This window comes from Trichosurus vulpecula, chromosome 8 (assembly GCF_011100635.1).
Source record: "Trichosurus vulpecula isolate mTriVul1 chromosome 8, mTriVul1.pri, whole genome shotgun sequence".
Lineage (NCBI taxonomy): Eukaryota > Metazoa > Chordata > Mammalia > Diprotodontia > Phalangeridae > Trichosurus > Trichosurus vulpecula.
In genome coordinates this window covers 5,266,580-5,291,739 of record NC_050580.1, presented here as the reverse complement: position 1 = coordinate 5,291,739, position 25,160 = coordinate 5,266,580, and the positions used below count along the sequence as shown (strand labels likewise).

At 44.4% G+C, this 25,160-nt stretch overlaps 1 protein-coding gene across 1 annotated transcript in view; it reads right to left on the bottom strand.

Moving 5' to 3' along the window:
• Positions 1-455: 455 nt before the first annotated feature.
• The window catches only part of C8H10orf143 (chromosome 8 C10orf143 homolog), a 71,662-nt gene continuing 46,957 nt past the window's right edge, over positions 456-25,160 (bottom strand). Inside the window, exon 4 of the mRNA XM_036737223.1 lies at positions 456-661. Within this exon, the coding sequence (XP_036593118.1) occupies positions 638-661 (24 nt within the window). The 3' untranslated portion in view covers positions 456-637. The remainder of the gene's footprint in view (positions 662-25,160) is intronic.

The following is a 25,160-nucleotide window of genomic DNA, read 5'->3' as shown; positions in this document are numbered from 1 at the left end:
GGGAGGATTAGAGCCCTTTTCAGGGCTGGTCATCCACCTTTGGTCTCCAGCTTTTATCCAGCTCTCTCCTGTGGCTCCAAGAAACTGTAGCAAGTGTAGCTAACATGCTCCAGTAAAATCATCTCAGCACATGGACTAAACTAAGTCAAGGGTAAACCAAGGGGTCTCAAACCTGTGGGTGAGTTAGGGGGATGTCCCAGGCATGGGAAGACTTCCCTGGCAGAATGGGCAGATGAGAACCATTTATTCCAATGGCCATCTGGAGCACAGAGAGCTTGGTCAGACATTGGAGATGCCAAGGTCGCCCAGTGCATCCTGGGCCATCACCAGTCATCTTGATTTTTGTCTTGCCTCAGACTTTAATGGCTCTGGAAGAGAGAGGGAGGCTGATGACTTTGTGCAGCTCTGCCTCACAAGTCCAATTCACACACAAGTCAAGACATCACCCTTATGATATCATTGGTCCTCTTCAAAAACGAAGGACCGACAACAACAACAGCTGTAAGTGTAATTAATGGTGCATGCTGCTTTCAAAAAATGAGCCTTGTGTGGACAGCTGAAACTTGGAAAACTCCCTCCCTCTTTGGGACAATCAGTTAGAATTCACTTTGAGTGGAGTTGAGAGATAGTGATCCCATCATTGTCGGGAGACAGACATCACCTGGAAAGAAGAAAAAAGCCTTTGACCAAAATAGAAAAGGGAACCCCTCCAGCCCTTGGCAGAATGGAGATGACAAGTGGGCCAAAAGAACAGATGACAATGGAAAAATGTTTGGGTCTTTGTTGGCAAAGCAGAGAGTGGAGGAGATTGTCCAGGCACCAGGATGAACACAAGACTCACCCGGGGACAGTGTCATCTGGAGAAATGGAGCTTGGGTCAGCGTGACCAAGCCAAGGCTACTCTGCAGAAAATTGTCTTCCCTGAGTATGGCCTTGGTCTGCTCTCCTGGGTGGACAAAGAGACCAAGGACACATGGCTGTCATGAGAGGGATGCTAGCCATGGGTTCTGGATCAATTTCCAGCTGCACATCACTGATTCTATTATTTAAAAAAAGTGTTGAATGGGATTTCTTTTGTGAAAATGCTTTCTTTGATGCCAATTCCAGGGTTTAATGGTAAGGAAAGCATTTATTCTTCACTTTCTTTAAAGCCAGACATGAGGATGGATGTCTAAGAAAACTACCTTGGAAGGCTAGAAGGGCTTCACTTTAATGTAAAGGAAATGAAGATCTACCATGAGAAGCTGGGTGTTTTTAGTTTTGAAATGGAGCTTGAAATAGCAGGTGAGTTCCCTAAGTTTGTGGGGTGCAGCTTATGTCTCTGGAGCAGAGTTAAACAAGGAGCAAAAGACCAGCCTCTTTCCCCTTTCTACGGCCTTGAAAGGATCATTGAAATTCATAACTCCAGAAACCATTGAGTCCAGCCCCCCACCTTACAGATGAGGGACCTGATGCTCTAGGAATTCAAATTACTGGCCAAGTCCACACCATCTTTTCAGTGCCTCATATAACCACACTGAACTAAATTTGCGCACCCTCTAAAATACGGGCTAATTATCTCGGATTAGATCTTATCCAAAAAAGTAAAAGAAAGGAACGCTATGTAACTTTCGATGTCTTAAGAACAAATTGTTGAACTGAAAGTGGTTAGAGGAGTAATTACGTCAGGAAATGATCATCTGGAAGCAGGAGTGTGCTGGAGGCCGCTTGGACCGGCTCCTGACGTCTAACAATTCACCTTTCAGCACGAGCATTCGCACAATGGAAATCTGCAAATGTACAAGTGTATCGTTTGGTTGACTGTTTAGATTTAAGAAAGTGATGACGAAAATGTGCCTAATACAGGTTAAAATTAAGATTGTGTCTGCATTTTCGGAGAGCCGGTTGTTAAAACACTTCCCAGCACACCTCTGAAAGCCACACAAAGTATGTTAATTACAGCCTGCCTTTACAGCTTTTGAAATGCCCATAGACCAGAAAAGGAGAAACAGCTCAGAATAATAGGATGGTTTTATTCTTTTCAGTTTGCCTCTGTGATTTCATTGGTTTGGGGAACAGTCCCAGGAGCTGCCTAAGACATTATGGAATTGGCCAAGGGTCACGCAGCCCTGATGTATGTGTTTGAGGCAGGTCTGGAGCTCTGAGCTCTCCATCCATGACACCAAGAGCTCATCGGGGTAAAATGAAGAAAGACCAAAGTGAATGTCAGGAGAATATCACTGATTAAGATACAATTGAAGGAATGGGAATCCTGGATGCCCAGGGCTGGAAGGGATTTTGGAGATCATCTGATCCACTCTCCAACTGCATCAGCTTCTGAAAGGAAGGAATGATACGCCGAGCATTGGGCAAAGTCAGAATTTCATTGTTAGTCTAGGAGGAAGCGCTGGAGAAGCTGCTGTTTCCATAGTTCATTAAACTTTAATCATAATAAAATAATAGTAGCAGAGGTCAACATTGCTACGGAGCTTTAGTTTGTTTAGTTTAAGGTTTCCAGTGAATTATACGATCTCTTCAAGCCCCTCAATGACCCTGTGCTAAGTACTCCAAGTATCATGTTTTTTATGGATTAAGACGTTCAGGATCAGAGAGGTCAGTCACAGCAAGTGGTAGAGGCGGGCTTTGAACTCGGATTTTCCCCTCCCCAAAAGCAGCATTCGTACAAGCTCGTGACCCAGTCAGGGCAAGTGTGTTCCTCTCCACCAGGTGGCAGGAAGAGCCACCACCACTGGAAGCTCCCCTTTGTCCCGGTTCCTCTGCTGACCCTGGTCCTGCTACAGCCCAGTAGGAGTGGCCAGGCATCCTTAATACAGCTTTACAAATATCTCAGTTTGCCTTCACAACAATTCCGGAAAGTAGGAGCTATCATTGTACCCATTACACAGATATGTAAACTAAGGCAGGCAGGTTAAGTGACTTGCCAGAGTCAAACAGCCAGCAAGTGTCTGAGGCTGAATTGGAATTCGGTTTTCTGGACGCCAGGTGTGCTGCGACATCCAGCTGCCACCAGTGAGGGGCGCTCTTGTACTTGCCCCCTTCTCTCCTCTGACACTGGTTGAAGCCTGCATCACTTCATGCCTGGACCATCACATAGCTTTCTCTGGTAGGTCTCCCTGCCTCAAATATCTCCCCACTCCAGTCCATCTTCCATTTACCTATCAAAGTGACCTTTCCAAAGCACAGGTCTGACATTGTCAACCTCTTCCTGCATTTAATAAAGTCTTGTGGCTCCAAGGGCAGCCGGGTGGCACAGTGGATAGAGCACCAGGCCTAGAGTCAAGAAGACCCGAGTTCAAATCTGGCCTCAGACACTTACTAGCTGTGTGACCCTGGGCAAGTGACTTAACCTTGCTTGCCTCAGTTTCCTCATCTGTAAAATGAGCTGGAGAAGAAAAAAGCAAAGTACTCTAATATCTCTGTCAAGAAAACCCCAAGTAGGGTCACAGAGAGTCAGACTTAACTGAAGACGACTGAACAGCAATGAATGGGATCCCTGTTAACTCCAGGACGTTTGGCTTTTAAAGCCCTTGACAAGCTGGTCTTTTCACACTTTTCCAGTCTTCTCACATCTTTTTTTCCCCTCCCTGTAGTCTATAAGCCAGTGTTTCTGGCCTCTTTGCTGTTCTTCACGTAAGACGGAGGCCCCGTCATCTGACTCTGCGTTTTCATTGTCAGAGCCCCTCCCCTCATCACCCCCTCCCAGCTTCCTTGGCTTCCTTCAAGTCCCAGCTAAAATCCCAGTTTCTTCAAGAAGCCTTTTTTAGACCCCCTTAATGTGACTGCGTCCCTGAGATTACCTCCAATTTACTACGTATATATAGTAAATTGGAGGTATGTATATATATGCTATATTACTGTATGTGCTATTACATGTATGCCATATTACTGTATATAAATACTATTTTACTATCTTCTATATAAAATATATAGTACATACACATACATATATACACACACACACACACACACACACACACACACATCTTGTTTGTATGTAGTGGTTTGCTTGTGGTCTCCTGCATTAGACTATGGTTACTAATTAAACTAACGAGTTCATTAAAAGCAAGGGCTCTTTTTGCCTTACTTTGTACCCTCAGCCTGAAACACAGTAAGAGCTTAATCAATGCTTGTTGACTGACTGGCTGACCCTAGCTCCTCACCTTCCCCCTTGCCTGGGCTGCTCACAGGGTTTGAATGAGGCGGAGGTCAGCAGCACCATTCTTCTGTTGAGCTGGAAGACCACCAGGCCTTAGCATCCTACCTGCCTTTAGGCCTTACTTTCCCTTCCCCCCACCTTCCTTACCTCCCCCTCCCCCACCACACTCATTGTCTTCTTAACTTTCTGGGTCTTTCCATCTGTGTTGACGCTGACTTTCCTTTTGGGTGCTGTCTCTCTCAATTGGAGTATGAGCCCCTTGAGCCCAGGGACTGCCTCCCTGTTCTATTTGCATACCTGGTACTTAGGACTGTGGTTAGTGCACAGTAAGTATTTAATCAAAACTTTTTCATTTATTCATGAAAAAACAGAGAGTCTGACATGTGAACTGCCCCAATCCAAGTCCAGCCTGCAGGTAAATCCCACTGTGGGAGCTCAGGGAAAGACCACCAAGCATCTGTTAGGCCCATTCTCCAACAGAAGGTGCCTTGTTAATAATCCAAGTAGAATGTCCAAGATGGATGTCCATCAAATATTGGAAAAAACGATTGTTGACGCTACCAGATCTTCAGTGGGAAGCCCATCTACTATCCCCTCGAATGGGGAAGATTAACACACTTATCATATTGGGGTGAGGTGTCTTTTATGTATCAGCCCTTGGGACCACAGCTTGACTGAATCTGCCTGGGGTGCAAGAACGAGGGAAGGAGGACTTTGAAAGAGGGCCACCATTGTAGTGAGACCCTGGATGGAGAGGGAAGTGACATAGGGCTGGATAATAGAGCATCGCATTACATAATGGAAATAGGAAAGAGACGTGTTCCCCTTGTTGGCACACTGATGCAGAGCCCCAGTCACCTCCACCCCAGGTAAAGCTTTACCTTCTATACAGGATTCTTCATTCAATGGAGATACAAATGTTATCTATGGAATTCCTCTGGGGCTTACCATAATTCTAAATCTGGTTCCCCTGTAATTCATAGGAAGTCTTTGGCTGGTAGATGTGCTGGGAAGCCTCTTGTGGGCTTGTGGTGACTTTTGGGGAGCTGCAAGCTGAATCTCCTTGGCAAGATCCCAACCACTGAAAAAACAAGCAATTGCTGGGCATTCTGGGAGCCTCTTCCTATGACAAGGCTGAGAACCGTCACCGGTGTCACCTGGGTACCACAGTTTAGAAAGAACATTGATGAGCTGGAGGGCAGCCACAAAGGTGGCGGGCCTTGGAGCCACATCAGGATCAATTAAGGAAATTGAAGGAAGGAGAAAAGACTTCAGAGGCTGGGGGACGCAACAGCTGTCTTCAAGTAATATTGGGACCATCACATGGAAGCACAGTTAGCTTTGTCCTGATGGGTCCCAATGGCAGTGAGTAGAACACATGGGGAAATAAATCTAGGATTGAAAGAAAAACTCCCTAGTGGGTTGAGTTACCCCAAAGTAAAATGGACTTTCATGGCCATGGGGGGCATAGTTGGGGACAGACAGTGGGTTCATTTTTAGTGGAGACTTTCAATCAAAGACTGGCTGACTGCCCAGTGAGTGGATCACAGGGTAGGGATCCTTGGAGATAATTGGGTGAGATGCCTGTTTGGCCCCCTTCGAGGCAGTTCCAGGAGGAGTTACGGAGCCCAGTCTTCTTCACCATTTCTATGACATCTCCCTCATAGAAACATTCCCCTGCAATGGGCAGGACAGTTCTCTTAAGAAACCTGTGGGCTGTGCTCTGCTCCTTACAATATGACGACAGGATCATACTCTCCTTCCTAATTCATGCCCCAGGAAACCACCCTGAAAAGGCCCACCTCAACCACATTGGCACTTGGCAGCTGAGGCTGTCTGTCATCAGGACAGTGGCACAAGGTGCCAGGGACTCATTTTTGCATATGTATGCACATTCATGGGATGAAGGTTCAAATGCATCGTTTACTTCTTTGTCTTGAGCAAAATCTGCCTAAAATTTGATGTGGAGTTCATGCAATTCAAAGAAAAGCTCCCAGGTAAGTTCATTAGGCAGCTCTTGGGGGAGGTGTCTTTTTCATTTCAGAGGATGGAAATAGCCACCTGGCCTGCTCTTGGTGGGGTAAAACACCACTACCTGAGAACTGACATTGAAACATTCCAACCAGGGAAGGGGAGGAGTGTGGATTTAAGACCATCTCATCAGCAATCAGGCTCATCTTCCTGGGTTCTAGATCATCCAAATTTCCTCACCTTTACCAGGGTCTGCAAAGTGCTTTGCATATATTATTGCAATTTATTTTCACAATGACCCTGGGAGCTAGGTGCTATATTCTCCCCATTTTACAGATATGAAAACTGAGGCAGAGACTAAGGGTCACACAGCTGGTAAGTGTCTAAGGCCAGAATTGGCCTTGGATCTTCCGGACTTTAAGCTCAGCGCTCAATCGGCTCAGCCACCCAGCTGCCTCTAATTACTGAATGGATCTAATTTTTAGTCCGGCAAAGAAACCTCCAAGTGAGTGTTTTCTCACAGTGACAAGGTCAAAGATGGAAATGTCCACATGAACTGAATGTCTTTTTCGTGTGTTGATGATATTCATTGACCTTTATATTGACTTTATCATTAATTGCTGGAGTATCAGTAAGTTATAAGTTACTGTGATTTTGTTATGCCTGGAATACATTCACAGTAGTGATAAAAACCTAAGAGCCATAACTTAGAAAGCACTTTAAATTTTCTAAAGAGTGAATTGCCTACCATAGAGGCGTTCAGAGGGGCCTTTGGAGCATGCCCAGACCACCTAACATGGAGGCACCCTGTATTCTCTACCACACGGCTGACAGCATCCTCCTTTGATTGCCTGTGTGAAAAGAATGGCTTTGTCTTTAAAACTAGCCAGACTGAGGCAGTCTCTCTTCTGTCTCTGTCTGTCGTCTGTCTCTGTCTCTGCCTTTCTCTCTGTCTCTCTGTCTCTCTCTGTCTCTCTTTCCTTTTCTGTCTCTCTTTCTTTCTCTCTCTCTTTCCTTCTCTCTCTCTCTCTCTCTCTCTCTCTCTCTCTCTCTCTCTCTCTATCTATCTCTCTTTCCCTCCCTACCTCATACTCTTTCCTACTTCAAGAGGGTGAAGATCCCAGGATACCCATAGCATGGATGCCATGAACTGAACCAGTGAGTGGGGAAGGATTCCTTTGCTTGCTCTGAGCAATGGGTGTATTTGTTTCTCTTCTGTATCATTTCTCCATTTCAGGTGATCCATGCAGGCCCTTGGAAATGCAGCCCTGGCACCCTGGGAGGCAGAACTGCAGGCCTGATGGTGCAGCCAGCCAGCCTACCAGGTAAGCTGGGAGAAGCCAGGATACCTGGAACTGGAACTTAAAGGGGGATTTTGGACTTAGGACTAGGACCATGCTCCATAGGAAGAGAGCAAGCAACCTCCCTAGGTTGAGGTGGTGCAAAGGGGAAAGATGATTAATCCCCCAAATTGGGGGAGTAAGTTTATATATTTGTGGTTCTGTCTTTTGAAGGGAATATTTCTGGGTAAAGGCTAATTCAGCTGCTAGAGGTTAAATGCAGCTGGTATGCAAGGGACCATCTCTGTACTTAGGCACAGCCCTCCAGAGAATCCTAGAGGGGGGGCCTTTGAGCAGCGAGGGCCAGGGTGGTGGGCGCTACACACCTGGGTCTCATTTGAGCCTCTCTTTGCACCGGACATTATAAATATCCCTGCCTGCATTTAACAAGTAAGAAGCTGCGGCTGAGGAATCCAGAGAGCTTGGCCACAATCCCAGAGTTAAAGTGGGATTTGAATATGAGTCAGCCTGACCAGCGCCTCTCAACGATGAGGCTGAAGCCTCCATCTCTGACTGGACACATCCAGTGCTACTCTCACTGTCTCCCCTAAAGCCCTCCTTTTGTCCCTCTGGCCTTTTAGGTGGTTGGTGAATGGATAACCCTCAACTGGCCGTCCTCCTTTGCCATCCACATTCAAGCAGCTGTGCAGGTTTGAGCCCTGGATGGAGTGAGGGAGACTTGCGTTTGAAGCTCACCTTAGACACTCACTCACCGGGCAAGACATTTCACCTCTTTCGGTCTCAGTTCCCCCATCTGTACCGTGGGGACAATAATAGCACCGACCTTACAGGGTTGCTGTGACGGTCAAATGAGCAAAGAGTACATGAAGGATGGTGGCGATGATGATGGGACCTTTCTGATTCCGTCCAGTTTTCGGTGCTCCCCTTCACAAAAGTGTACGTTGCATATTTAGTGTATTATTTATCTACTTACTCATCTGTCTATATGTTTGACTTATTCTTGTTTATGTTTCGTGTCTCCCGTAGACTAGAAGCTCCTTGTGGGCAAGGACTATTCCTTCTTTGTCTTCCCATTCCCAGCACCTGGCATGGTGTCTGGCACCTAACTGCTGCTTGATAAATACTAGAATTGCTTCACCTTGCCTGGCCTCCTACCCCAGGACTCTATGCACCTCCTATTGCTCATAACCTCCATGGAGCCTGACGTCCACCACTGAGGTTCTGCTTTCCTGCATGTTGTACGTTGTGTGTGCTGTAAAAACGGCTCTTCTCAGCCCTTGAATGCCTCTGAATCTCTCCCCACTAGAACTTCTAATGTGTTTGCTGCTACAACACGCTCTCTGTGCAGTAATTTCCAGTACAACAGTAAGATGCATACGCAGAGAACACTTACCCCGCTTTCTCTGAAATGCAATTAGAAATGATTATGTTTGTAAGGCTATTGGGATTCCAAGTTCTTCCAATTACCAAGGAGTTTTCCCTAATTTGAAATTTATCCCCCTTGTGGGCCCCAGAGAATCTTTACAAACTATCCCAGTGTTTAACTGAGAATTAGAACCCCGGAAATGTCTCAGAGCAGCGAGATGCCAAGCAGGGATTTGAGGTGTAATATTAAGGCAATAAAAACATTTCAGGCCATATCAAAATAAATAAAAGGCAGAAAAGAGCCAATATCAAACAGCTTGCTAAACAGGCTGCTATTGTAGCTACCCAGGGAGAAGAGAGTGTCTCTGATGACATCACGAAGGGATCGGGTGGAAGTGGATGAAAAGGCATGGAAGGCATGCAGTGCCCCAAGTCACGCTCCTAGGCTTCAGGCATTTCTCCTGCTTTATTTGTTATCACATTCAGAATGTTCCCACCAAATCTTCAATGGAAAGCCTTCCATTATTGTCCATATTCCATGGCTCACTGACCTTCCAGCAGTCAGACTGTTGAAGCAGACATCTATTTATCTGAAAAACTACCACGTGGTCAGAACTGGGGAGAGAGGCATTGGATGTGGGCCTGCTTTGTCAAGCTTCTGGCTGGGACTGGACTGGACCACACACAGCTCGTTGCCTTTGCTCATTCCTGGGATGAGCAGAGAGAGGAGAGTATACTTTAAAAAGTTTAACTGCTGCTTTTAGTTTGTCTACTATGGGCATTTACTGATGGCCACTTGCGTCTATTGCAGTAAAATAAAGACAACAAGCAAAATGCCTGCAAATGACAGCACAGGGAATGCGCCGCACCCTCCGGCCCCCAGCTCCTGCCAAGAGGAGAGAGGCTTGCTTCACTTAATCAGTCTGGCTCCCTTTTTTGTATTGTTTTCATTGATACTACTGAAGTCATTTTGTAAATTGTTTTCTTGGTTCTGCTTGCTTCATTCCTCATCTATTCATCCAAATCTTTCCATTTCCTCTGAAATTATCATAGTCAGCATTTCTTGGGCTGTAATCATTTCCCATTACATTTACATACATTAATGACCATTTTGGGCCCTTTGCTTAACAGCAAGTACTCTCTCTTTTTTGGGAGGTGGGCTTAGCTACCATAACAAACACTGTTCTGAATGGTATCTATGAAATTTTCCTGTCTGTCTTTGGCTTCTTTGGTGTACATGATTACTCATTTTTTCATGCCACTTACAAGCAGAAATACATTTTTAAAAGCACCAAACAATAAGAAAATGTTATAAAAGAAATCTCAAGTAGGTCAAAATATATTTGAAGAGAATATTAGTATCAAAGCAGGTACTTTGATTATCAAAAAATTCAACATGTAAAACAGAAACACAAACAGGTCCAACCGAATACATCCATACCAAAGGAGCCTAAAGTTTTGGCTGTCTCTTCAGCCTTCCCAGCAGCCTACACTGACTGCCAGTTTGGGACCCCAGGAATGTAGGGCTTATGAGCTTGGGAAAACCCTAAAAATCCCCTCCCTGGAGCCCTTCTGAGTCTCTCTTTCAAATATAGGGAGAGGCTTAGACTTATTCTGGAGTCATTTTGCTAGTTCTATTAGGAACCTGAGTGGTTTCCTGGATCCAAGGCATTACATTAAGAAGGAGTCCACTTTCAGGAGATTCTTACAGGGCATTTTGTTTTAGACACTTTAATACATGAAGAGAAAACATCATTTTAGCTAAAGGAAAACAGGGCCTTTTCAGCTCTACTCCCACCCCTCTGGTCTTGCTAAGTGACATTCCAAGGTAGTCAATGTGGATACATATAGCTGTCATAGGGCATGATGGGAATTAAAAGTATGTGTATGCTCAAACCCAAACAGTAGGTGGGCATAGGAAATTTGTTGCTAAGATGAAAGCAAAGCAATTTAAAAGACAGATTTGACTTAAGGGCTTCTTGCTAAGCTGGCTGGGTGCTACTATAAGTTTGACTCATAAAGAAGCTAAAATATCTTTCAGGCCATGGGCTGTCTCCCAAAAGAGTTGTGATGATTACCCAGCCAAGAATGATCTGTCCATCAAGTGTAAGTCAACAGAGCGTCATCAGGTGATAGTAACAGTTCTTTAGAGAACCAGTGAATAGCAATGCATTTGAAGAAAATAGGCCAGCGGATGACCTCAGCAGCTTGTAGCTCAACAGAGAAAGTAGCCCCATGGCTGGAGTTAGCAACACTGAGGGACAACAGGAAACAGCAGCTTCTGAAGCAGGGAAGTGTTCAAGCCGGGATGAAGCCTGAGGTGTGTGAAGGGTACAGGCTGTGTGTCTGCCCTATGCAAGTTTCCTCTCTCACTGGTGGCAAGAGAATCTGTAAGGAAATGTGTCCGTTATGTCTATGGTTTGAGGTGTGGTATGGATCTTCATCACTATTCACACTGATATTCCATTCAATTAAAATGCTTTGTTTTAAGTTTATGCATACACTGGTTTCTTCTCGTTAAAAAAAAAGATATACCAGTGGGGACTTGTGAACTGTGGTTTTAAAGAGATGTTAACCTGAGAGGTGTCAAACCAAGAGATTGCTGCTGCTGCTGCTGCTGCTACTGTTTGTCCTTCATTCTCATAGAGAGCCATGACATCAGGGAGGTGATGCCATGACATGCAAGTGAATTGGATTTAAGTGAGAGAGGGCTATGCAAAGCCTCCAGCCTCACTTTCTCCTCTGGAGCCATCATCCAAGAGATGCTGTTTTGTTCAGTGCTATTTCCATACCTTCTATAAAAAATAACTGGTAGTTGATGTTAGACTCCAAGTGTGGTGGCTCCATTGTGTTTGATTTGAAAAGAATTTATTCTTTTCTGTCTTTTCCAGATCTTTTCCATCTTTTGTTTTTGTATTATACTCATTCTAGTTTTATTTTTAAATGCCCTCGGGACAAATAATAAACATGTTATCCATACCCTGATAGAGAGATGATGGACTTACAGTGCAGAATGAAAACTGTATTTTCAGACACAATGTAAGAATTTATTTTGTTTGATTATGAGTATTTGCTACAAGAGTTTTGTCTTTTTTTTTCTTTTTAACTTGGAGGGAGAGATGGGCTAGCAATAAGGTTGTCCAAAAAAAAAAAGACTCATTGAAGCATTTTTAAGCGTACATAAAAAAAAGGAAGGCCAAAAGGAAACAGACAATCAAGACTGCTTTAAAGGTAACATGTTAAAATGATGATGTCCTTAAAAGGAAAAGCAAATGGTACATAATAGAGACTCATTTGTTACTTGTACAATTCTCTCTTTCTGTTTTACTTTGTTCATGGAAATTCTCATTGTTTTTGGTGTTTGTTAAGTTCAGAATAAAAAAAAGTTACATTTAAACCATAAAATGCCATTAGGATGTCTTTGTTTAATTAGGTCTCTTGCCAAACAGAATTTTTCCCTTCACTGCTTCTTATTCTTTTATGAGGCAATGTTATAATAATCTTCCCCCTCCTTCTCTGCTATGCATCATGAATGGGTTTATATTCTAAACTATCACTGCCCTTCACTGTATTTCTCTATTTGGATGGTCAAGTATTCGTTGATTAAGTGTGGGCTAGACACTTTTGATCTCCCCATCCTGGCGATTGATTTGTATTAATTCAACTTCTGCATGTGATTTCATTTTCAGTGTCAATGTTCATTGTTGCATTCATTTCAAATTTCTTAGCATTAATAACTTGCTTTAACAGGTTGAGTTAGAATGGTTTTAATGACCTGAATGCCTTTTTATTTTCTTTTTCTCTCTCTTTTTTTTCACTGTTTCTCCTAGATTTGTATTAATTTTGATTTTTGCTTTACAAGTTGCTGGTCTGACTGTGCACAAACAAGTGGTTCAGTGATGACTCCCATGTTGTTAATGAATTGTCTGCTAATATATTATCATTTATCAATTATCAATATATTATCACATGGTTCTCGCCATGTCTAGTGCACTCCATTTTTTACTACAAAAGTATCAATAAGGTGTAAGTGTGAGGCTTCTGTGCAGTCTACAAGTTTGAGTCATTAGATCCCTTACTCCTGAAGCACATTTTCCAATAGTCCTTTCTCCATTCTCATCTCTTTCCATCTTTTCATTGAAGTCCCCAAGTGTCAGACTGCACCTGTGACCTCACTGGGGCTGGAGTCCCCTCCAATGATGCAGACATCACATCCATCATAACTCACCCACCCATGCAGGCCTCAGTCATATCTTCCCAGAAGTTATCTACAGAAGCTCCAGTTAAAACACCATAGGCCTTCTTCACTCTCTCCTGACATTGTGAGGTTACCAAAGTACCTCAAAACACATCAAAGTCTGCACAGATTTATTGTATCTGACAAATGGATCCTAGAGGTGCACGATGTAATGTGAGGCCTGACATCCATCCTGCTCCAACACCTCATGGAGCCCTCTGCCTGCCTGGTCCTCTCCACTCCTAGAGCTTCTCCTTACTCCAGTTTAGAATCTCATCATCTTTCTTGTGGAGCATCACAATAGCCTCCAAATTGGCGCCCAACCTCCAGTCCCTGTTCCCCATAACTAACAAATTTACAACACAACTAACTCCCTCCACAGTCTGGCTCCAACTGCCTTTCCAGTCTTATTTCATATTATTTCTGTTCATTTCTTTGCTTGGTCAGAGTGGCTTGCTAAGTATTCCCTGTACTCAGCATCCCATCTCCCACCTCTGTGTATTTATACAAGTGGTCTCCCATTTCTGGAAGGTTCTTCTCTGTCTCCTCTGCCTGGAAGACTTTCAAATCAGAGCTTCTAGGCCTCCTCCTCCAGGAGGTCCTTTGGGGTTGCCCCAGCTATTAGCCCTCCTTGTCTCCTGAAAGTCCTTTTATTATTTTGTGTTTATTCTTATTTACTCTGTACTTACTCTGTACAATAGAATGTAGACTGCATGAGGGCAGGGTTTGATTGTTCTGTCTTGGTATTCCTAGTGCCTAGTACTGTGCCTTGGACCTTGTAGTTTCTTCATAAATCTATGTGGAAATCAATTGATTTGACAGGAACTGAAGTGAATTGAGGGGGAACTTGTTAATGACAGAGGAATTAAGGAAGGCTTCCTGGAGGTGGTGGCAATTCAGTTGAACTTTAAAGTAGAGGTACAGATTCAACAAATAAAAAGGATAGAGAATGCCTTGAGGCCGCCCGGCAGACACACTACAGAGACATCCAGAAGACCCTCGTTTCTTAATTGCTAAATGAAATGATTTCTTGGTCCTCGGTCTTCTTGACCTTGCCTCCCTAGCCTCAGCCTCTCTGCTCCACAAGGTCAGGGGCATTTCTCTCTCCTTGTTCTCCTATGTCTCTGGCCCACTCATTCTTAGCTTCCTTTATTCACTCAGCAGCAATATCCTGTCACCTAAACTTTGCTGTCATTCTGTCCTTGAGTCATGTCCAACTATTTGTAACCATACCATTCAGGGGGTTTTCTTGGCAAAGACACTGCAGTGGTTTGCCATTTCCTTCTCAAGTGGACTAAGGCAAAGAGGATTAAGTGACTTGCCCAGGGTCGCACAACTAGTAGGTGTCTGAGGCCAGATTTGAACGCAGGTCCTCCTGACTCCAGGCCCAGTCGTCTATCCCCTGAGCCATTTCACAGCCCCACCTAAACTTAGTGACCCTCAAATCTCTGACCTGGGCCCTGGCCATTTTTCCCCCTTAAGCTTCTCTCTTGGTGTTCTCTCTTCTCCCATTGGCTCATTTGTCATCTTTCTACAGATGGTTTCCACATCTATACATACAACCCTAATCCATCTTCTTTGTTCCAGTTCTGTGTCATCTGCTGGACATTTCCAATGGAATCTCAATCATGATGTCCAAAAGAACCAATTACCTTCTCCCCTAAACTAACCCCCTCCTCTGAACTTCTCCATTTAAAGCAATATACCTAGACTCCCAGGTTTTCGTGACATCAGCATAATTCTTGATTCTTTTCTGTTCCTCGCAAGACTGAAGCCACAATCAGTCATCAAATTGTGTGGATTATGTCTCCAAGACATCTCTCAACCCATCCTCTTGCCTCCACTCTCACAGTCAGCCCTCCAGCTCAGCTCCTCCCCACCATGGGGCAGAGTAAAGGCAGAGACTGCTTGAGCTCTCCTAAACACCCCCCATAAAAACTTAAAAATAATGCCTCAGAACAAAATCTGGAGTGTAGAACAAACAAAAGAGTGCAGTGAAATAATTTTATAGCCCAAGAAACTTAGAGGGTCAGCAGGAAGGCCTCCAGAGTGAGTGGAGTGCAGTCCAGTGCAGGTCATACCCTGGCAAGTCAGCAGCAGGCCTTGGGGTGACTGAGTCAGCAGGCTCTCAGCACACAGATGCTAAGAGGGTGGAAAACCTGATCAGAAAATTACAAGGGACCCTTGGGTGTCACTGGGAGCAGCACTCTGCTGCATAGCCCACATGTGGTTCCAGGTCACAGTCAGGTCAAGGAGGAGCACTAACAGAAGTGGTGACTCTGGTCACAGCTCCAGGAAAAAAAAAAAGAGTGCTTGTGGTCACTCACAGACCAGTGCACAGGCCAGGAGAATAGTAAGCCTACCTCTTCTTAGATCACGCCACCTTGGAAGAACTGAGATTAGTGTCAGGCCCAAAAGGAATTCCTAGAAGAGCTCAAAATGGATTTTAAAAATCAATTACAAAGGTAGAGGAAAAATTGGAAAAAGAAATTAGAGTGATACAAGAAAATCATGAAAAAAGGAGTCAATAGCTTAGTAAAAGAGGCACAAAAAAATACTGAAGAACATAACACCTTAAAAAACAGAATAGCCCAAATGGCAAAAGAGGCACAAAAAGCTACTGAAGAGACAAACTCCTTAAAAAGTAGAATTGCGTGATTACAGACACACGATATCTGTGATGACTTTGATAGACTCAGTTCTTCTCAGCAATGCAAGGTTCTAAGACAGCTCCAGAAGACTCATGATGGAAAGTGCCATCCACATCCAGAGAAAGAATTATGGAGTCTGAATACAGATCGAAGCAGACTATTTGCTCTCTCTTTTTTTTCCTTTTTTGGTTTTGTTTCTTCTTTTTCATGGTTCATTCCATTGATTATAATTCTTCTTTACAACTTGACTATTGTGAAAATAAGTTTAATGTGAAGATATATGTAAACCCTATATTAGATTACACGCCATCTTGTGTGGGGAGGAGGAAGGAGAAGCAGGGGGAAGAAATTTAGAGCTCAAAAACTTGTGGAACTGAGTTGTGGTAAGCTAAAATAAAAAATAAATTTGAAAAAAGAGCTACTCAGAAAAAATAAAAATAAAAAGCAGAATTGGCCAAATGGAAAAAGATGAAAAAAAATCACTGAAGAACTCTGTAAAAAGCAGAATTGGCCAAATGAATAAAGACATACAAAATTCACTGAAGAAAAGAATTCCTTAAGAAGGAGAATTGGCCAAATGGAAAAAGAGGTACAAAGGCTCACTGAAGAAAATGATTCCTTAAAAACTAGAATTGAGCAAGTTGAAGCTAATGACTCCATGAAACATTAAGAAACAATAAAGCAAAATCAAAAGAATGAAAAAATTAGGAGAAAATGTGAATATCTCATTACAAAAACAACTGACCTGGAAAATAGATCTAGGAGAGATAATTCAAGAATTATTGGACTACCTGAAAGCCATGATCAAAAAAAAGAGCCTAGACATCATCTTTCAAGAAATTATCAAGGAAAACTGCTCTGCTGGTCTAGAATCAGAGGGTAAAATAGTCACTGAAAGAATTCACTGATCACCTCCTGGAAGTGACTCCAAAATCAAAACTCCCAGGAATATTACAGTCAAATTCCAGAGCTCCCAGGTCAAGGAGAAAATATTACAAACAGCCAGAAAGAAACAATTCAAATATCATGGAGCTACATGGGGTCCTCAATAATTTTTAAGAGTGTAGAAGGGGCCCTGAGGCCAAGGAGTTTGGGAATGATTGTCAAATGATACAAGCAACTTGCAAAGAAAGGCATCAAGAGAACAGGTATAAAATCATAGAAAAGTAGTTTATTCCAGTTCTCATGGAGCACATGGAACCTACTACCTGGATGATGTCCAGATTACGGCTGCATCCTTTCCCCAGAGGATCTCAAGAGCCCCAATTTTGAGTTTTGAATAGAAGCTTGTTTTGCTTTTTTGAACTAGACCTGGGATCTGTCTGCTGGACAGATGTCTGAAAGGCAATGGAGATTCAAGATTAGAGGTCAAAAGAAAAAAGGGAGGCAGGATAGGTAGATCTAAGAATCAGCAGTATAGAGATGGTCATTAAATCCATGGAAGCTGATGAGATCCCCAAGTGAAATAGTCTGGAGGGAGAAGAGGGCCTAGGACAGAAGGAAACCCATGGTTAGTTCCTTCAGTTGCAAACAGAGGGGGTAGACCAGAGCAATGGTCCCCAAACTGGAGTGTGTGTACCCCAAGGAGTCCTCAAAATGGTCCTATGAGGTGTAGAAAGAAAATACAAGAATTTCTTTTTGTTTACCTTAATCTAAAAATAATAAAGAAATGAAACATTACATTTAATGTTCTGACTAACATTGTCCCCCTTACTGGTCCACATGCCAGATAATCACAGGTTATGTACAGAATGCCGTGTATCTTGAGACAAAACTGTGAGTACGCGGATGTTATGGTGTTGTCATTGGCTCCTCATATTCAGTGGTTCCCTTTCAGTGTACATATGCCCAGTGAAGTGGCTTTGTGGATTTTATTTAGCTTTAACTAAACTATGTCTAATAAAATGGACAAGTGAAACTGCTTTAGAGAAACAGCTGAAAGTCCTGGATATTTTTTCAGTTTTGCTGGGTAGGTGATTCTTGATTGCAATCCTACCTCCTTTGCCTTCCCAGAAAATCATATGAAGAACCTGCTAAATCTGCTTCTGCATTTATTCTGTTGTGATGTGTTGGTCAGGACTGCTCATGTCCAAGAAAGGGATAGAACCACTAATGAGGTTTCACGCCATCTGTAATAATTTCTTTCTAAAAAAGGCGTGAGTCAGTCAATTAGGAAGCACTTACTACATTCCAGGCACTGTGCTAAGTACTGGAAGTACAAATATAAGCAGAAAGAAAGACAGCCCCTGTCCTCGAGGGGCTTACAGTCCAACGGAAGACGCCATCTGCATCCAGAGGTAGCACTGAGAAGTGGAAGTATGTATAGAATAATTTTACATACATACATATACATACATACACATATATACCTATTTGTGTCTAATGGTGGCCATGGGAAAGGGGAGAAAAAAGGGGAAAAAATTTACATGAGAATTTTGTTGTATATCTGAAAGAAAGTACAAATTGTGCATACTGGATTTGCATTTTCATGTACAATCATCTTTTTATTGTACCATGTTATGGAAATGCTTGTTTTGTTCTATAAATGTGTATTAATGTAATAAAAAAAAAAGACAACCCATAAAAGGGAGCTGTGGGGGCACAAGTTCCTAGTTTGGATTCATGGTGGAGGAAGTCTTGTGGAGAGGAGTCAGCAGTGAGGGGTAAGGGCATGCCAATTATACACCAACTGAGGAACTCTTAATTCAGCCCAGTTCTGCCAAGAAGCTGTGTTGGTAAGCAAAATGGGCTCCTTAGCACTTAGTTCAACAAGTGCCGTTAAATAGTTTGGCTTTTGTTCCCTTTGAGTAATTCATTGAGCCTTACTAGGTGCTAAGCTCCAGGCCCAAACCCCTATTAGGTGTAAAACCTTAGTGGGTGTGGATTGGCAACTAAGGTGGGGCCCAAGGTGGGGCTAACTCCAGGGCGGGCCTAATTTACATGTCTGGGACAGCAGAGGTTTTTAGACCATGTGGGTTTAAGTCACCTCTTTGTGACATTCTAGGTCACGTGGGTGAGTCGCATGTGTGACTCACCCCTGATGCTGAAAAAGATATAGAAACCAGGGGTTGGCTGTCTGTACTTTGGAGCTCTCTGCCACAGCAGTGGTGGCGAGTGACTCTGGGCCAGCCCTTGTTCTGAGCTCCCGGGCTGAACCTAGATGTCGGTAACTATGAATCTGTATTGGGTCTGTCTGTTGATGTTTGTAATTTGTTTGTATTTTGTTCTGAAGTTCAGGGTGCTGGCTTTTTCCTCTGAACTAAGTGAATGATATTTGTGTGCTGAATTGAGCTAAGCTTGTCAACCCCTTCACCTTGCTTTCCTTAGTTAGGCAGATCAAAAGAACCTGTGCTGTTGGCAGCTTTCTGGGTGCTGGCTGTGGGTGGATCTTACACCCCCACAACAGCTGCTAGCCGGATTGTTGAAACAGAAGCCCATGTCAGATAGAACACACACACACACACACACACACACACACACACACACTTTTACGCTCACACAGAGTGACCACTCTCCTGGTTAAATGCCTGCATTTTGTGGAGGGCCTCACCATATCAGGTCTTCCCACCCCACAGCAATATGTAGGTACGAGAGATATTAGACACACACGAGGCCTTCTAACCTTGCTTCCCATGCCCTGCATTGTGTTGTTGTGTTTGTCCTTCATTTTCAAAGAGGACCATGACATCAGGGAAATGACAACATGACAACTTGCAGTTGACTTTGATTTGAATGAGGGAGGGCTGGGCAAGGTCACCAGCCTCACTTTCTCCTCCAGAGCCATCTGGGTCCAGATATTCACCAGGATGACTGGAGATGACCCAGGATGCAATGGGAGACCCTGGCCCTTTTAGGCTAAGGCCTTTTCATGTAATCGCTTAGAGTGAGGTAACGCCCATTCAGTGAATAGGCCTCTTTAAGAAGTGAGTCAAGGGATGGCCCTTTTAATTAGAAAAAAAAGATTAAAAAAATCAAGCTGGGAGGGGAAGGCCCTCAGGGTTGCTGTTCCAAAGAAAAACGGTTACCATTGACATTCACTCTAAGCCAGGAGGGCCCAAAATACAGCCAATGAGTGGAGCTTGGACTGTGATCTATTGTGGTTCAATCTATGAGCTTCAGAGTGAACGGGGCTTAAGGTTTTGTGAAAGAAAGAAAGAAAGAAAGAAAGAAAGAAAGAAAGAAAGAGAAGGGGGGAGGGAGGGAGGAAGGAAGGAAGGAAGGAAGGAAGGCAGGAAGGAAGGAAGGAAGGAAGGAAGGAAGGAAGGAAGGAAGGAAGAAATCTAGCCAGTAAACCCCAAGTTAAGAGGGCAGCTTCTGGGCATCAACATTTACCTTCCTTTAGAGCGGAGAAGGAGGGGGAGAGGAAGAGGAAGAGGAAGAGGGAGAGGGAGAGGGAGAGGGAGAGGGAGAGGGAGAGGGAGAAGATGAGCTGAGCTACCCAACTAGCTGAGTCTCCTTTCAGGCAGCTCATTCTACTCACAGGTTGTGTTTGTCCTTTGTTTTCAAACACGACATCAGGGAAGTGATGACATGAGCAGCAAAGGTAACCACAGGCCTGGCCGAGCTCTCCTTCATCTCTTCCACTACCAGTGAGCACCCAAGATCCTAAGGCACCCATGAAGGGGGGAGAGAGGAGAATGATGATCCTCAGAAGCCAGCCCCGCCTCGGGTCTCTGTGCTGCTCTGGGTGACACTCCCTGGGAGGTGTGACCCCTGGGAAAACTAGAAAAACACAAATCAGGAAGCTCAGTCTCACCCTGGATAGTGCAGGGTGGCTATTGGCATGTCACCAAAGTGAAACTGAGGATACAGATTTGGGGTGCGTGTGTCGTTCTTTTCCCTGCAGAGGGAGGACTGTGTTTTCTCTGCTACCTAGACTCCCAAGGTGGGAGGGGCTGATCAGCATGAATGAAAGTTGAAAAAGTTGGGGGCCTCTGCCCCCAAGATGGTGCAAGAGCCAATTTATCTCATCCAGAGCTACTCTTCTGAATGCTGCCCCGGCTAGGGCTCCTACTGGCCTTGGAGTGGGCTAAGACATGTCAAAGCAAAGCTCAGTAAGTCAACACACATTTGTTAAGCATCTACTGTGTGCCAGGCTCTGTACCAAGTGCTGGGGCTACAAAGAAAGGCAAAAGCAGGACTCTGCTCTAAAGGTTGCCACAGTCTAAGGGGGAGACAACATTAGGCTAACAACTATGTACAGGCAGCATATAGGATTGATTGGGGAGAATCTCCGAGGGAAGGCTCAAGCATTAAGGGGCTCTGGAAAGGTTTCTTTAAAAGGTGGAAAGTTAGCTGAGATTTGAAGGAAATCAGGGAAGTTGGGGACTGGACATGAGGAGGGGCAGCAATCTGGGCATGAGGGACAGTCAGGGAAAATGCACAGAGACTGGAGATAAGCTGTCGTGTTGGGGGGGGGTGGAACAGCCAGGAGGCCAGTGTGGAAGGGAGTAAGATGGGAGAAGACTGGAGAGGTAGGCAGGGCCTAGGTTATGAAGGGCTTTAAAAGCCAAACAGAGGATTTTGTCTGATCCTGGCAGTAATAGGGAGCCACTGGAGTTTATTGAATGGGGGCGGGGGTTGCCACCATGGTCTAGGAGTGAGCTGATGAAGGCCTGAGCCAGGATGTCAGCAGTGTCAGAGGAGAGAAGAGGGGAGCGCACCAGAGCTGTTACAAAGGGAGACTTGACAAGGCTACAGCAACAAAAATGGAAAAATACAATACAATAACACCCTGGGCTGTGTAATTATAATGACCAAGCTCGGCCCTGGGGGTACATGAGAACGTGCACCTCCCTCTCTATACAGGGGCAGGAGAGACAAGGGGCGGGATGCCGCGTTTATCATCAGGGATGACTGATGAGTTGGCTGGCTTTTCTGCTTTTTCTTCTTCCTTTTAAATCTTTGTTATAAGAAAGACTCACCGGGTTAGGAAGGGGCTATAATTGGGAATGAGTGTGATGTAAATACAAAAGCCATCAATTAACAAATTACTTTTTAAAGAAATAAAAAGCCCTCTTTAGGAGGAACAGAGATAGAGTCTGCTCTAGCGGCAGAAATGCAGGGCAGGGGCCACCATTTTCCCCTGACCCTTCCAATGTTTCTAAATTCCTCCTCGAGACTCATCAGAACTTCAAGGTAACCTGCAAGCCCCTGGCACCAGCTACCAGGTGCGTTGTGGATGTTAAAGGGAATTCACTTGACTTCACCCATCAGAGAAGCCTATAAGAGTTCCCAAAGAGGGGAGCAAGTAAAGTAAAAAACAAAACAAAACCAAAAAACAACAAAAAAGTTGTGGTCTTGACAACTAAATGCTTGTTGACTGACTCTTTGAGGCATCCTTTTGTGTGCTGGCTGTGTGTTGCCATGGACATAAGCAAAGAGCTGAAAAATACACTGACTAGCCCAGGTAGGGTCATGGTTGGTTATGGTCCTTCCTTCTTGAAGAGGACCAAAAGGACATAACTGTGTTAGAGTCAAGTTACAGTGTGTCTGACTTTGGCTGATCAGACAAATATGAACTCAGAATGTTCTGCCACAAGTTGGGCACTGATCGTCCATGTGAACATTTGGGGTGGATACTCTAAATCTGCTCATCTCGAGTTTCTTTTGAGCTACTTCAATTCTGCTTTGCTCATAGGGCACAGCACCTTCTCTGATGAGGGCACGCCATGCTGAGCAGGTCCTGTGCCAGTGTCTCCCATGTCACACAATCAACTCCAAAGTTCTTAAGAAACACCTTGAGAATGTCCTTGTATCGCTTCTTCTGACCACCATGTGAACACTTGCCCTGTGTGAGTTCTACATAAAACAGTCTTTTTGGCAAGTGTATGTTTGGCATTCAAACAACATGGCCAGCCCATTGGAGTTGTGCTCTCTACAGTAGAGTTTGAATGCTTGGCAGTTTAGTTCAAGAAAGGACTTCAATGTCTGATATCTCATACTGTCTGGTGATCTTCAGAATCTTCCTAAGATTCAGTCTGCTGGCATGGTGCTGGTAGACTGTCCAGGTTTAACAGGCATACAACAATGAGGCCAGCACTACAGCTCTGTAGGCCTTCAGTTTGGTAGTCAGTCTAGTACCTCTTCTCTCCCATACTTTCCTTCAGAGCCTCCCAAACACTGAGCTAGCTCTGGCAAAGTGTGAGTCAACCTCAGTATCAACGTGTACCTCCTTGGAAAGTATACTGTCAAGGCAAGTGAACTTCTCCACAGCATTCAGAACTTCCCCATTTGCTGTAACTGATGGTTCCACCTACGGATGGTGTGGTGGTGACTGATGGAGTACCTGTGTTTTCTTGGTGTTAATTGTTAGGCCAAAATTAGCACAAGCAGCAGAGAAATGATCTATGCATTGTTGAATCTCAGTTTCAGAGGCTACATTGAGTGCTGTCTTCTGCAAACAGAAAATCATGCACCAACACTCCCTCTACTTTAGTCTTGGCTTGTGGCTTTTTCAAGTTGAAGAATTTACCATCGGTGTGAGAGCTGACCTTGATGCCGCGTTCATCCTCATTGATGGCGTTTGACAACATGGCTGAAAACACCATGCTAAAAAGCATAGGAACAAGCACACAGCCTTGTTTTACTCCACTGGTGACTGGGAAGGCACGAGAGCATCGTCCAGGAAAGTGCTCTAATCTGTTGATATTAGTTCTTCTGGCAGCCATTTTGCCTTGGTGACACTGCTTTTGTTGAATGCACATATTTAGGTTGGAGAAGACGAGTCCGGCCGAGCACGGCCCCCAGTATTCTCCCTTACCCCGAGTGACCAAGCATGTGTCTACTTGTGCCATGGGTTTCTATAGGTCTTCTCTCACCACCCTGCTGTCCTCCCAGAGCTCCTGTCAAGCTCTAAACACCTTGGATTTAGAGTCAGAGGACTGGGTTCAAAGCTCAGCTCGGCAAATGAAGTTTTTTGATCTCGGCCAAGCTCTCTGAGCCCTGGTTTACTTCCCTGGAAACCTGAGCATTGGACTAGATCCCATCCAGTAAATATTATTTAGCACCTACTATATGCCAGGCACAATGCTGATTAATAAAAGACAGTTCCTGCCCTCAAGGAAGGAGCTTACAATCTAAAGGAGGAGACAACATGCAAATGGAGGCAGGAAGGGGGTGGGGGAACCCACGGGAACCCAGTGTGGAGGCATCTTGTTCCTTGGAGTTGAAATCAGGCAGGGCAGCAGATACAAAGTAGAGTGAGCTGAGAGTCTAGTTTCTGCCCTCTGTAAAGGAAGGCACTGAGAAGAGTTTGGTCCTCCACCCTCCAGCCTCCAATCGGGGTGGGGGGAGGAGGCCAAAGGAGGCAGTGTCAGCTAAGACTTGAGTTGGCAGCCTGGTGGAGAGAGGAGAAGAGATAAGAAGCAACGAGCTTCTCCTGGGAGGGGCATCTTGTTAAAACCAGGCAGATCAGCAGATGCAAAGTGGACTAGGTCACTCTTGGGATACTTTCCAGCTCTGAATCAGAGGTCAAGATCCATTGAGTGTTTTCCACTGGTTAAATATTTCAATAATTCTGTACTTAGAGGTCGTTTGGGAAAGACGTTTGGATGCATAATTAATTATTAGTAATAGAAGTGGCTACAATGCCAGGTCTAGAGTCAAGAAGTCTCCTTCCTGAGTTCAAGTCTGGCCTCAGACATTTACTATCTGTGTGACTCTGGGCAAGTCACTTAACCCTGTCTGCCTCAGTCTGCTCATCTCTGAACGAGCTGGAGAAGGAAATGGAAAACCACTCCAGCAGTCTTGCCAAAAAATCCCTAGATGGGATCAAGAAGAGCAGGATGTGACTGATAAATGACTGAGCAACAATAGAAGTTCACATCTATGTAATAGTTTGAAGTTTTACAAAGTGATTTAATGCACATTGTTTAATTGGAGTCTAATAATTCAGGGGAAAAACAGTGGAGTGTAGATACAGAACCACCCTCAGACTTAGGAACGTCTAGGCTCAAGTCCGCCTTCTGACACATCTTGACTTTGTGACCCAAGCCGAGTTACTTGAACTCCCAGGGGCCTGGGCAACTCTCTAAGACTATTAACAGCAGGGTCGTTTTTGATCTGCGTTGATGGAGGAGTTTTATCGCCATGAGCTCTCCCAATGAAATGACAGGTCCGGTCCAAAAAAACCACCAAAAAACAAATAAACGATTCTGAAGAATGGACACACACTATGATTAACCCCACTTTACAGATGAGGACACCGAGGCTCAGACACTTTAAGTGATTTGCTCAGGATCACACGTTGCCTCAGGCTGTGCAGTCTCTGTGTCTTCCTGGCTGGTTTTCTATCTACCACACCACAAATGTCACAGATCCATGCTGCAGGCCAACAATGCTTCTACATGCAGCCTGAACCAGATTCAAATGTAGTTCGTATCTGATCCTAATGTGTTGATGTATAAATTAAAAAAAAAAAGAAATCTATGAGCATATGTGGTTTTCTAAGTCACTGTGCAGCCCTCTAGGATCTTGAT